The 13,579-nt window shown below is 53.0% G+C and overlaps 2 protein-coding genes across 2 annotated transcripts in view; one reads left to right on the top strand and one right to left on the bottom strand.

Moving 5' to 3' along the window:
* ADAMTS13 (ADAM metallopeptidase with thrombospondin type 1 motif 13) overlaps positions 1-1,111 on the bottom strand; it is a 36,504-nt gene extending 35,393 nt beyond the window's left edge. Inside the window, exon 1 of the mRNA XM_017513130.2 lies at positions 375-1,111. Coding sequence (XP_017368619.1) covers positions 375-479 — 105 coding nt within the window. The 5' untranslated portion in view covers positions 480-1,111. The remainder of the gene's footprint in view (positions 1-374) is intronic.
* A 4,594-nt stretch (positions 1,112-5,705) lies between these two features.
* REXO4 (REX4 homolog, 3'-5' exonuclease) overlaps positions 5,706-13,579 on the top strand; it is a 13,035-nt gene continuing 5,161 nt past the window's right edge. Inside the window, exons 1-5 of the mRNA XM_037732962.1 lie at positions 5,706-6,163; positions 8,102-8,448; positions 10,168-10,311; positions 10,595-10,788; positions 12,511-12,696. Coding sequence (XP_037588890.1) covers positions 5,777-6,163; positions 8,102-8,448; positions 10,168-10,311; positions 10,595-10,788; positions 12,511-12,696 — 1,258 coding nt within the window. The 5' untranslated portion in view covers positions 5,706-5,776. The remainder of the gene's footprint in view (positions 6,164-8,101; positions 8,449-10,167; positions 10,312-10,594; positions 10,789-12,510; positions 12,697-13,579) is intronic.

Genomic DNA, 13,579 nt, shown 5'->3' on the forward strand with positions numbered 1-13,579 from the left:
CATGTCTTAAAAAAGAAAAAAAAAAAAGAGAGAGGTGGATGAAGAGGGAGACAGGAGGCGGGAGGTGGGTGAGGCCGACCAAGAAGGACAGGGGGAACCCAGAGACGGGAGAGGCGGAGAAGAGCCACCCACACAGTCTGGGACAAACTAGTGTCTTTCTGTTCAGCTTTATCGGATGAGCAGGTGGAAGTGAGACACCACTGCCTCTTCAGTGAGCACACGTCACCCCCCAAAACCCCAAGTGCGGACTCCCCTGCCCAGTGCAAACCCCGAAGCTGATAAAGTCAGCTGTTCGGCTCTCCCCTCGCCCCAGGTGACCTGCTTTCAGCACCCAGAGGCTCCCACAGTACCTGCGCTCCCGCAAATGATCCCACCTGCTGGAAATGCCAGGGTCCCCAGCAGCCCAGAAGAAAGCCACAGGCAAGGATTCCGGCCACACAGAGGGGAGGGCATCTCGCCCGGGAGTGATGCTGGCGCATCCTCAGGAGAGCCACCCTGCGGAGTGGAGCAGACTGAGAGGTGGCCTTGGTGGCTGGAAATCTGGTCGATGTGAGATGGGACAGGCCTGCTCGCTGGGCGGGACCATTACGCAGTGTTTACTCTTGGGAGCTTCCTGCCAGGGCAGGGGCTATGGCTGGGGTGGGCGGCCTGTTACTTTTCCTGCTGCAACCTGGGCCTTGCTCTAAGATGGTCCCAGTTCAGGGTACCCCGCAGCCCAGTCTTGTACCCCAGAAAGCTCTCCGAATGTGCATGCCCACTTTCTTAGAGGTCAGCTAAGCCATCTAGTCTGGAGGAGACGGAACACGACCAGAAACCTGCAGACAGGGGTTCAGGAGGAATGCTGGGACCTCGAGCTGGCTCTCTCTCCCGGGGTCCCCGCTCCCACCTGACAGATGAGAGGCCGTGCCAAAGGCACCGCAGTTCTGGCTCAACTCTCCGCCTACTCTGTTCCTGCGCCTGATGGGGAGAGTCGCAGAAGTGGGCTGATGGCACCGGAGCTCTGCATTCATTGTCACAAACCGCCTGGCAATCCCCTTCGCCTCCGGGAAGGCTCTCTTCGCACGCCTCACACCCACACAGCTGCAGTAAGCAGATGACCAGCAGGGGTATTCACCTGTCTTTCCACCCCTCAACCTGCAGCCTCTCTCCTCCTCTGCAGTCAGGGAGGACACAGCTGCCAGGCCCCGGCTCTGTATGCCCCCACCTCTCTCTTCCTGCGTCGTTAGTTTCTGCGCTTCCGCCAGAGCCATCATCCGTCCCTTCAGCCAACGAATGTTTCACTGAGCCCCTGCAACAGGCCAGGTGCTGTGCTAGACACCAGGAAGGCTGCCACAGCCAGGCAGACAGCAGCCTCGGCCTCTCACAGCTAAAATTCTAGGGAAGAGAGCCAGACAACAAAGTTGCTAGACAAACGCATGTTGTGTCTGTAGCACGTTCAAAGGTGGTAAGTGTTATGGAGAAAAGGACAGCAGGATAAAGGAACGGGGGTGGAGGGGAGGGTGTGCTTTCATGCAGGAAGGGAGGCGGCCCCTGGAGAAGGGGCATGCTGAGATGCGGGGAGCCTGGTAACTGGCTCACCTCATCAGCACATGACTCTGGCGTCTCCTTCTTGGTTTTTGTTTGTTTTTGAGACAGTCTTGCTCTGTCACCAAGTCTGAAGTGCAGCAGTGGCACGATCTCGGCTCACTCTAACCTCTGCCTCCCGTGTTCAAGCAATTCTTCTGCCTCAGCTGGTGGCTGGGATTACAGGTGCATGTCACCAGCCTGGCTAATTTTTCCCCTCCCTCCCTCCCTCCCTCCTTCCCTCCCTCCCTCCCTCCTTCCCTCCCTCCCTTCTTCCTTCCCTTCCTTCCTTCCTTTCTTCCTTTCTTCTTTTTCTTTTCTGCTCTTTCTTTCTTTCCCCTCCCTCCCTCCTTCCTTCCTTTCTCTTTCGTTTTCTTCTTTCTTTCTTTCTTTCCTTCCTTCCTTCCTTCTCTCTCTCTCTCTTTCTCTTTCTTTCTTGTTTTCCTCTGGTTGCCCAGGCTGAAGTGCTATAGCACAATCTCAGCTCACCGCAACCTCCACCTCCCAGGTTCAAGCGATTCTCCTGCCTCAGCCTCCTGAGTAGATGGGATTACAGACATGCACCACCACGTCCGGCTAATTTTATATCTTTAGTAGAAACGGAGTTTCTCCATGTTGGTCAGGCTGGTCTCTAACTCCCGACCTCAGGTGATCCGCTCACCTTGGCCTCCCAAAGTGCTAGGATTACAGGCATGAGCCACTGAGCCCAGCAATTTTCTATTCAACAAGTGTGAAAGGACTTCGAACTTCACCCTGCTCCCCGAAGACATTTATTGAGATGATAAGTGGCCACAACGAGTTGCTCAGACCAAAATCCTAGGAGCCAGCCTCACGTCACTTCCCTGTTACTCTGTGAACCTCTGCCTGTTACACACACACATCAAATCTATCCACTCCTGACAGGGCACGGTGGCTCACGCCCGTAATCCCAGCACTTTGGGAGGCTGAGGTGGATGGATCACTTGAGGTCAGGAGTTGGAGACAGCCCAGCCAACATGGCAAAAACCCGGGTCTACTAAAAATACGAAAATTAGTTGGGCATGGTGGCGTGCATCTGTAATCCCAGCTATTCGGGAGGCTGAGGCAGGAGAATCGCTTGGACTCAGTAGGCGGAGGTTGCGGTGAGCTGAGATTGTGCCTCTGCACTCCAACCACGGTGACAGAGCAACTCCGTCTGAAAAAAGACATCTGCCCACTCCCTCTTTTCACAGCTGGCATGTGTGCTACCCTCAGAATGGAGGTGTTCAGCTCTTCCTTCAACAGAGACCTTGCCATGCAGCTGAGAGGCACTGGTTCGCAGACAGCCCCCAATGCAGCATCTGGTGGTCTGTGGCCAACATTCAGGCCGAGACCACACTCTCCCACTGCCACACCTTGGCAGCGAGGGACGACGCTGAGGGGATACTTACGCCTGGATGCTTCTTTCCAGTGGAAGATTCCGCAAATGAGCAATCTTTGCCCCAGAACTCTCCATTGTGTTGGCCAAACCCTCATCAGCTCTGCAGTACAGGACAAGGCTCTCCCTGCCCACCCCTGCCTCCTCCCCCCGCTTCCTCTCGCCAGCATCAGATTGGCATCATGGTCTGAAGGCCCTCTCTGCCCATCCTTCACCTCCCCCTTTACCTCTTACAGGCCCCAGTTAATACTCTGCATGCCTAACTCTTGTGTGACTCCTTCCTGGAGTCTCAAACTGACACATCACCCTAATCTAAGCCGTACCATGGCTGGCACAGGAATCTAACAGTCTCATACCTGGTCTCCTGCTGTCTCTCTTGCTCCCCACCCCAGTCCTAATTTTCATGAAGAAACTTCAGTAATCTTTTAAAAACATAAATCAGATTGCATCACTCCCTAGCTTAAAAACAACAGCTTCCCTTTGCTCTTGGAATGAAACGTCTTTCCTGAAACCAACAAGGTTCTCAGATCTGTGGTCTGGCCCCTACCCACCCCTCTGCCTGCATCTCCCACACTTTCCCCCTTGCTCACAGAATTTTGGCCACACCAGCCTTCTTTCCATTCCTCCAGTTCATCAAATGCCTTGCTGTTCCCTCTGACCCCCAGTCTGCACATTTAAGCTTCAGCTCGGACATTGCTTCCTCCAAGAGGCATCCCTCATGACCCTGTGTTGGCCTCCCATTTATGGTTGCCACATTTAGAAAATAAAAATCAGGACACCACGTTGAATTAGAATTTCAGATAAGTGACAAATAAATTTTAGCATAACTATGTCCCAAATATTGCAAATTTTGCATGAGATATGCTTATACCAAAAATTACATTCGTCTAAAGCTCCTGTAGAACTGGGTGTCCTCTGTTTTGTCTGACAATTCCACTACCAGTCAATCTCTACAACATCTCATTTTATCGTCTTCATTGCAGTCCGTGCTATCCAAAATTATCTTGATTTATTCACTTATTATCTGTGTTTCCCTGTAGGCCCCTGTCAACCTAAAGGAAGAAACCGAGGCAAAATTAATATAAATAGATAGCTTATTTGAGCCATGGTTGAGGATTAGAGCCTAGGAGTCATAGACTGAAGTTGCCTTGAATATATGCTGAGTAGCATCATTTACAAGTGGGTTTTTATTATTTATTTTTTTGATATGGGGTCTCACTCTGTCGCCCAGGCTGGAGTGCAGTGTCATGATCATGGCTCACTGCAGCCTCTACCTCCCCAGTACGTGGAACCACAAGCATGTGCTGCAATGCCCAGCTAATTTATTTATTTATTTATTTGGTAGAGTCAGGTTGCGGGGTGGTCTCCCTACATTGCCCAGGCTGGTCTTGAACTCCTAGGCTCAAGCGATACTCCTGCTTCGGACTTCCAAAGTGCTGGGATTACAGGCATAAGCCACTGTCCCCAGCCACAAGTGGGTTTTTAAAGGGAAAAAAGATAGTTAGGGGGCAGTTCCTAACTTGTTTACCAAGAATTTATATTGATTCATTAAAATAACATAAGCCATGTAGGGAGCGGACGTCGTTCTTTGTATCATAAATTCCACCCACAGGAAGATAATGGGTGAGGGTCATACTGTGCAACTTTTTGTGGTACCATTTTAGGAAATTTTTTAGCTGGTCTGGAAACCACAGGGAAGGAAAGAAAAATCTAAATGGCTTTAAACGTCGGTGCGGCTGGCGTGACTGAAGCCTCACGCTCACCTCTCTGGGCCTGACACATTTTGCGGACCTCGCACTCAGGCTCGGCTGAGCCCGTGTTCTTTCTCACTTCCCAGATTCAAACGGAAGCTTCAGGCTTGTGGAGGCCTCACCGGTGCTGGTTATCGAGGTATTGTCAGGACCAGGCATGGTGTGCTAGTGACTTAGCATCGTCGTTGTTATAAAAAATAATATGGGCCGGGCGCGGTGGCTCAAGCCTGTAATCCCAGCACTTTGGGAGACCGAGGCGGGTGGATCACGAGGTCAAGAGATCGAGACCATCCTGGTCCACATGGTGAAACCCCGTCTCTACTAAAAATACAAAAAATTAGCTGGGCATGGTGGCGCGTGCCTGTAATCCCAGCTACTCAGGAGGCTGAGGCAGGAGAATTGCCTGAACCCGGGAGGCGGAGGTTGCGGTGAGCCGAGATCGCGCCATTGCACTCCAGCCTGGGTAACAAGAGCGAAACTCCGTCTCAAAAAAAAAAAATAAATAAAAATAATAACAATAATAATAATATGCACTCATTAGTATACTTATAACCCGTAGTGGCGTATTATTATCAGATCTTGCTGGAAGGCCTTTGCAGTCCTGTGGCTCTGGGTAAACCAGGCTGAGTGAACTGACGGGAACTCCTCCCGGTCCCTAGGCCTCAGTTTCCCCACTGTATATGGAAGACGAGCTGCTGTGGGGTTTAGCGTGGAGCAGCCCAAGGCGGGAAAGGCCGGGGAGTCCAGGACGCAGTCCAGAGACCGAGCCCGGGTCTTACCAGCCCAACCGCTCAGCGTCCTCACGCCCTGCTGCCCCGCCGGGTGCTACACCCACAGCGGTCCCCCAGTTCCCTTCCGGCGTCCTCACTTATTCTCGTCCCGGATCTCGCGGAGGTCCTGAGCTTGCCCCAACCAAACCGGAGGTCACCGACCCAGGACGCCGCTCGCTAGGGCGGAGGCCCAGTTCCCGACCAGGCGAACTGCCCAGGCTGCACGGAACCAGATGCGGTGGCCCGGTTTCCAGCCGGTTGCGGAGAGATGAGCACGTCCTTCCAGGGACTGGAGCATGCGCGCCGAGGCGTGCGGGACGCGTGCGGGGTCTCTTCCGGGGTTATTTCCCGGGCCGGGTGTGTCCCGGGTCTGGGCAGGCGCTGGTGTTGTGCGGGCGCCGGGCCGGGGAGGCCGAGGTCTTGGGTGGCTGCCGGCGCAGGCGCTGGACCGCAGCAGGATGGTGAAGGCGAAGGTCCCCACCTCCAAGCGCGCCCCGAGCAGCCCTGTGGCTAAGCCGGGTCCTGTGAAGACGCTCTCTCGGAAGAAAAACAAGAAGAAAAAAGGATTTTGGAAAATCAAGGCGCAGGAGGGAAGCAAGAGGCCGGGAAGCGGCTCGGGGGTTGTGGTGCGACCTCCAAAGGCACCAGAAAACTTCTCTCAAAACTGGAAGGCGCTACAGGAGGTGAGGTTTGAGGGGGCCTGGGCGGAGCCGGGGGAGGCCCCGTGCGCTGCGCGGCGCAATCCCGCAGAACGCGACGGAGGGAAAGACTTGGGTGGCCCCAAAAAGGACCTGTGGAGGCACATTTGAATCGAAATCTTGTAAACAGCCTTTCACAAGAAAGGTGCCCTGTTGAGGGAGGTCTCGAACTTGTTGGCATGAAAGAAATTGATGAAAGAATTATTTCAAGTACAAAAAAGCAAAGATAAACTCCTGTACCTTTTGCATAATGAACTAACTAGAATGGGTTTTACAGAGAGAGATTTAGCTTAAAAGCCAGACGAACCACCCAGGGACAGTGAAAAGAACACCCTGGTGGCCGGGCGGGGTGGCTCACACCTGTAATCTCAGCACTTTGGAAGGCCAAGCAGGCAGACCACCGGAGGTCAGGAGTGCAAGACCAGCCTGGCCAACGTGGTAAAACCCCGTCTTTACTACTAAAAAATTAGCCGGACGTGGTGATGCAAGCCTGTAGTCCCAGCTACTCGGGAGGCTGAGGCAGGAGAATCACTTGAACCCGGGAGGAGGAGGTGCAGTGAGCAGAGAATGCACCACTGCATTCCAGCCTGGGCCACAGAGCAAGACTTCATCTCAAAAAAATAAAGAACACGTTGATGTGTGTAGCAAGACAGGGAGCAGATCCCTTGGCAGACGCAAAAAGCAAATAGCAGACATATGATGGGGAGGGTTCTAGCAATACTTATGGTCTAGAAGTAAAAACTAATTGAGCTCCTAAAATGTGCAGTCTGTCCTGTGTTCTCTTGCAAGCCCGAGAATAACGCTGTGAAGTGGATACCTTTGTCATCTCTATTGTGCAGATGAGGATATGGGCTTGAAAAGGTTAAATAGATTATTTGACATCGCAGCTGGGAACCAGTCGGACTGACTCTGGTTTTAAGGCTGTGTTGTACTTGCTGTCTCTCGAGTAGCTGGCACTTCTGTAGCGGTTGCTTGCTCCCTGCCAGACGCTCTTTCACGTGCATCATTCGTAGATTCTTACCACGTCCCTTGGAGTTAGCTACTGATAGAATCATAGCTCACTGCTGCCTGAACTCCTGGGCTCCAGAGATTCTCTTGCCTCAGCCTCCTGAGTAGCCCACACCTGTAGTCCCAGCATTTTGGGAGGCCCAGGCAGGAGGATCGCTTGAGCTCAGGAGTTCAAGACCAGCTTGGGAAACATGGTGAGAGTCTGTCTCTAAATAAAAATTAAAAATAGTGTTTTTTTGTTTGTTTGTTTGTTTTTTTAAGAAATGTGATCCCCAGTGTTGGAGATGGGGCCCTTGGGAGGTATTGGGTTATGAGGGCCAATCCCTCATGAATGACTTTATGCCCTCCCCTCAGTGATGAGTACATTCTCACTCTACTTGCTCATTCTTCTAGCTCTCTGCTGGGTGTAGTGGCTCACGCCTATAATCCCAGCACTTTGGGAGGCCAAGGCAGGCGGATCACAAGGTCAAGAGATCAAGACCATCCTGGCCAATATAGTGAAACCCCATCTCTACTAAAAAACACAAAAATTAGCTGGGCATGGTGGCGCACACCTGTAGTCCCAGCTACTTGGGAAGCTGAGGCAGGAGAATCGCTTGAACCTGTGAGGCAGAGGGTGCAGTGAGCCGGGATCGTGCCACTGCACTCCAGCCTGGCAACAGAGCAAGACTCTGTCTCAGAAAAAAAAAAAAAAGTATGCGTTATAGTAAGATAAACAAAGAACAGCATTTCACCACAAGTGACTCAAGAGAATGAAAAAGCTTTTTCCAAACGTTTGAATTTCAGTGATGTGGATGGGAATTGTATATATGTGATTGGTGTGTGTGTGTGTGTGTATACATACGTAAGTTTTTTCGATTTGCTGTCTGTAATTTCCAAATTCAAATGTAACATGTATTTTATTTTGGGTCCCAGTGGCTGCTGAAACAAAAATCTCAGGCCCCAGACAAGCCTCTTGTCATCTCTCAGATGAGTTCCAAAAAGAAGCCCAGAATTATCCAGCAAAACAAAAAAGAGACCTCGCCTCAGGTGAATGGAGAGGAGATGGTGGCAGGAAAAGACCCCGAGGCCAGCGGGGGCTCTGTCCCTTCAGGGTCCACGATGGACAGGAAGGTGCTAGCACCTCACACCAAGGCCAGCGGAGCAGAGCACAGTAAGACAGGAACCAAGGAAAGGACAAATGGCAACACTGGTCCAGAACGAGGGGACATCAAGCATAAGAAGCGGAAAGTTAAGGAGGCAGCCCCAGCCCCACCCACCGAGTAAGTATGGTCAACCTCACCACTGAGACCGAGGCACAGCAACTTCACCAAGGCCCCTCTCCTTACGGAGGCTGGTGGCCTCACTGCATTCTCTGTCACCTTACCCTGATATCATCTGTTCCTTTGTTTCTTAGCTGTTCCTCGTTTTCCTTAGAGTGTGGGCATGACAAGGCGGGGCCTGTTTCATAGCCACAGCTGCATCTTGAAGTGTTGAATGAGCTCAGCATTTAGTGGGTGCAAGTCCGCATGTGAAGGAAAGTGTGCTGAACCCAGAAAGACTCGAGTGTGAGACCTGTCCCTGCTTTCTCGCCAGTTGGGTGGTTTGGGGCAGGTTTCCGACATCCTCTGTGCCTGTTATAGTCATGGTGGCAGCACAAGGAGCTCGTGAGGTTGGCACTCTTGGCTCAGTGCCTGGCGATTACTCAAACGCTGTGATGGAGCCAGGAGTGGTGGCCGTTGCCTGTGGTCCCAGCTACTCGGGAGGCCAAGGTGGGAGGATCACTTGATCCTAGGAGGTGGGGGCTGCAGTGAGCCATGATTGCACTGCTGCCTCCAGCCCAGGCGACAGAGTGAGACTCTCAAAAAAAACAAAAGGATAAGTCCTGTGCTGGCCACCCATGTGGGGTGGACCAGGAGTCAGTGGCCATGTCTGAATGGTTCAGCTGGAGGTGATGTGTTCGTGAGTCACAGCTGGCTTCGTGTCGCCTGGATGTTGAGGACACAGTCGCTGACAGCTGAGGAATGAGCTGTTTGGGGGCCTCCCTGCGTTGTGCTGGACAGGCTGTCTGGGAGAGAGAGTTCATCAAGGCGGGCCTGCTGCTCCCTCTTGAGGCTTATTGTCAAGTGCGGTGGACAGACTAGACTGCCATTGTTGCACGAATGTGGTCGGGATAAGTCCAGTGAGGAGAAGGTTTTGGGAGCATGGGACAAGTGGGGCCAGGAAGGGTTTTTCTAAGGAAATGGCATTTAGCCTTAGCCCAAGAGACACACTCCGTAGCAGGTGTTCTGTACCTGTGTGAGCATCTGAGTGTGGAGGGCAGGGCGTTCTCTTTCCAGCTTACAGGCGTTGTGTCTGCCTGTGTTTCCTGTTTGATGATGAACCTGCTGCTTTCATAATTAAAATGTTAGCACTCATTACCCCTGGGTGGCGGGTTATATGTTTCTGTTTTATATTCTTTGCATTTGTCTGTGTCCCTAAATCTTGGGTCATGAGTGTATTTTCAAATTAAAAAGAAAAGAGATCAGGCTGGGCAGTGGTTCACGCCTATAATCCCAGCTCTTTGGGAGGCTGAGGCGGGCGGATCACTTGCTCAGGAGTCCAGGACCAGCCTGGCCAACATGGCAAAATTCCATCTCTACTAAAAATAGAAAAAATTAGCCAGGCATGGTAGTGGGCGCCTGTAATCCCAGCTACTAGGGAGACTGAGGCAGGAGAATCTCTTGAACCTGGGAGGTGAAGGTTGCAGTGAGCTGAGATTGCACCACTGCACTCCAGGCTGGGTGACCCAGCGAGACTCCATCTCAAAAAAAAAAAGGAAAATGCCGGGATGGTAAAAATAGTAGAAGCATCAGGGCCAGCATCCAGGGCGTCTGGGGCCAGCCTGTAGGAGGGGCAGACTGTGCCCTCGCTCTACCCACCTGCACTGGCAGCGCCACAGCCCCACCCCACCAGTGGCACTAGAGTCTTCTGGTCATCACCCTGTCATCTTTGCCTTTTAGGGAAGACATCTGGTTTGACGACGTGGACCCGGTGGATATCGAAGCTGCCATAGGTCCAGAGGCAGCCAAGATAGCGAGGAAACGGCTGGGTCAGAGCAGCGGCAGTGGCAGCCTCAGCCTTGTGAAAGAGCAGGCCTTCGGCGGGTATGCGGGGTCGGGGAGCGGGGGCCGCCGCGGATGCTGAGGTGTAGCGGGTAGAGCTTCTTCAAGGAGGAGGAGACTTTCCTTGCCTCCAGGTGAATGGAGCAAGCACCTCCCAGCATCCTGCCAAGAACCAGGACCACACAGAGCTCAACTGTGGGTGCAAATGAGTGAGGGGCAGAGAGCTTTTCTCTGCCAACACTTAGTCCGTGGATCCCTGGGGCTCTGAAGTGGAGCCCTGGGTCCTGCTGTGTTTATTAAACTGAAGCCTTTGGTTACCCTTCAGCCTGACGAGAGCCTTAGCCTTGGACGTTGAGATGGTGGGCGTGGGCCCCAAGGGGGAGGAGAGCGTGGCCGCCCGTGTGTCCATCGTGAACCAGTACGGGAAGTGCGTTTATGACAAATACGTCAAGCCGACCGAGCCCGTGACGGACTATAGGACAGCGGTCAGTGGGATTCGGCCTGAGAACCTCCAGCAGGGTACGTCATCTGCAGCTCAGGAGCTTAGAAAGGGTAGTAACTGGGTTCGTTTTCTCCCGTTTGTTCTCTTTTCTGTCTGGGGCCACTCCCTGGAGCTAGTTTCGATGCGTCTTGTCTTCTCCTGGGGTGATGGGCTTCAAAATACAAAAGGCATCCTTAGACAGCTTTTACGCTTCAGTGCCTCCTGTCCGCTGACTTCAAGACCAGGCTGGTAGCCAGGCACGGTGGAGGCTGAGGAGGGAGGATTGCTTGAGCCCAGGAGTTCAAGTCCAGCCCAGACAACATAGCGAGACGTCATGTCTAATATATATGTGTCTATTTTTTTGACACAGAGTTTCACTCTTGTTGCCCAAGCTGGAGTGCAATGGTCTGGTCTTGGCTCACCATAACCTCTGCCTTGTGGGTTCAAGCGATTCTTCTGCCTCAGCCTCCCCAGTAGCTGGGATTATAGGCATGTGCCACCACGCCCGGCTAATTTTGTATTAGTAGAGACAGGGTTCTCCATGGTGGTCAGGCTGGTCTTGAGTGCCCAACCTCTGGTGATTTGCCTGCCTCAGCCTCCCAAAGTGCTGGAATTACAGGCATGAGCCACTGTGCCCAGCCTTTTAAAAATATTTTAAAAAATAGCTCCAGCTTCCCAGAGGTGACCAGGAACGTTCTTGAATTGCTTTGTATTTCGTGGCAGTATGGGTTGAGGTGGAGTGTGTTAGAGGCCCTGGAAGGAGGCCGGCAGGGGTGAAGGGTGGGATAGGAGGAAGGTGGTTGAAAGGGGGAAGATCATGGAATCTCACAGACCCTATTGAGGATCTTGGGAATCCCTGGAAAGGTTATGAGCACTGAGAGGCCTGGTCTGGCTTAGGTTCTGGGAGGTTCCCTCTGGCCGTGGCATTGAGAACAGACTATAGGGCCATGAGGCCAGATCCAGATGGAGGCTGAGACTGTGTCTGGGATAAGAAGAGAGGGCGTTCCAGGGTGGCCTCAAGGCCGGGGACCTGGAGACTCTGGAGACCTTTAGGGATTGAGGCCACGTGGTCTCTTTTCTGTGCCCTTCCGGTCTTTGCACACTGCCTTTGTCCACTTCACTGATGCATGCAGCCACCAGGGTGGCCTTGCCACTCCTCGGAATGGTAGACTGGCCAGCCTCTCTCGGTCTGATTCCTGGGAAGGAAGCTGGTGCCTCTTGGCTGGGGCCACCCTTGATCTAATCATCCCTGTTCGGGAGCAGAGTCATGAGGTGCAAGAGGGGTTGCAGGTGGGGTGGTCCCAAAAGCAGGCAGGGCTGCCTCTGGAGCCCAGGGCTTCCCCGATGTTGTGGAGGCAGTCTTGTTTTTATTTCCATTTGGAAGACTGTCAGGCATAAGCCCTGATTTGCAATGATGATGTTGAATAGCAGAACTGCTCTGCCAGGCGGCTCTAGAAGTTTCTCAGTGCCACTCAGCATATGCTCTCCTCCACCACGAGCCGCCTTTGCAGACTGTGCGGAGCGCTTTCTTCTTCTCCTCAGAGGTGGGCCTTGCAGCCACCCCTGCCAGGGGCCCACAGGGCACTTCTCCCGGGTGTACAGGGGGGTGGGTGTGGTGGCTTCGAGTCACCCCTCCATAGGTGGCATTGCAGGCCTGACCATTTGTCTTAGGTGTTACCAGGGGTGGGAGCAGTACCTCCTCAGAGAATGATGGTGATCTGTGTGTTGCAAAAAACCACTACTTTGTGTTGATTTTCCAGGAGAAGAGCTTGAAGTTGTTCAGAAGGAAGTGGCAGAGATGCTGAAGGGCAGAGTTCTAGTGGGGCACGCTCTACATAATGACCTAAAGGTACTGGGCTCTCTCCTGGGGACTCGGCCTGCACCCCCCTCAACCGTGTGTGTTACACTGTGTTACACTCATGGCCTTGTGCTGTCTGTGTTGTGGAGTTTTTAAAAAATGTTTGGGTTTGTGCCCTATGTTGGGAATACTTTAGTAATAACGTGAGATACCACGTGCCGAGTTCTTACTTGTTTTAGGAGCCATGCAAGGCTCTTGTTTTGAGAGCCACAAACGAAACTGGCATTCCCATACCAGAGCAGCTGGCATCCCCACCCTAACGAGAAATGACGGTGGCTGATAACCTCTTTTAACTAAAGGAAGGCCTAATGCCCAGTTGTCCTGTCTGTGACCAGGGCTCCCCCGCCTCAGGAAACCAGTTTCTCCTGGCAGATGCCCTGTGGCCCATGTTCAGGTTACGCCTGCCTGACCATCACCCTGGCCCTGGGAGCCAGCCTTCTTCCTGGCTTCCCCAGGAGAACCCCGCCTGGGGAAGACCCTGGTTCTTCAGATGCAAGCTGCAAATTCAGACACCACCACTGTGGGAAACAAGTTCAAAGACATGTACAGACCCTGGGCAGGGAAGGTGCTGTGGGTTGGGAGGGCAGCCCTCCATCCCTTGGTCTCCCGAGGCAGGAACAAAAAGTCAGGCAGAGAGAGCACCCGTGGCAGCTGGCAGTGTCTTCACAGGAGAAAGTTTAAAGGATGCAGTGGGAACAGTGGGGAGGCCAGTCTGCTAGACAGAAGAGACACTTCCAAAGTTTTCCCCTCTGCCCACCAGCTTGAGGCATTTGGGGGTGTGAGGAACTTGAAGCCATTCAGAAGGAAGTGGCGGAGATGCTAATGCCCAGGGCACCCTTTGCTGTGTTGCTCCGGTGAGGGCACGATAGAGATGTCTCGGGTTCAGTACCGATGCCGGGCGTTATGGCACCGCAGAGATCTCTCGGGTTTGGTACCGATGCCGGGGCATTACGGCACCGCAGAGATCTCTC

This window comes from Cebus imitator, unplaced genomic scaffold (genome assembly GCF_001604975.1).
Source record: "Cebus imitator isolate Cc_AM_T3 unplaced genomic scaffold, Cebus_imitator-1.0 Scaffold486, whole genome shotgun sequence".
In the NCBI taxonomy this organism is placed as follows: Eukaryota; Metazoa; Chordata; class Mammalia; order Primates; family Cebidae; genus Cebus; species Cebus imitator.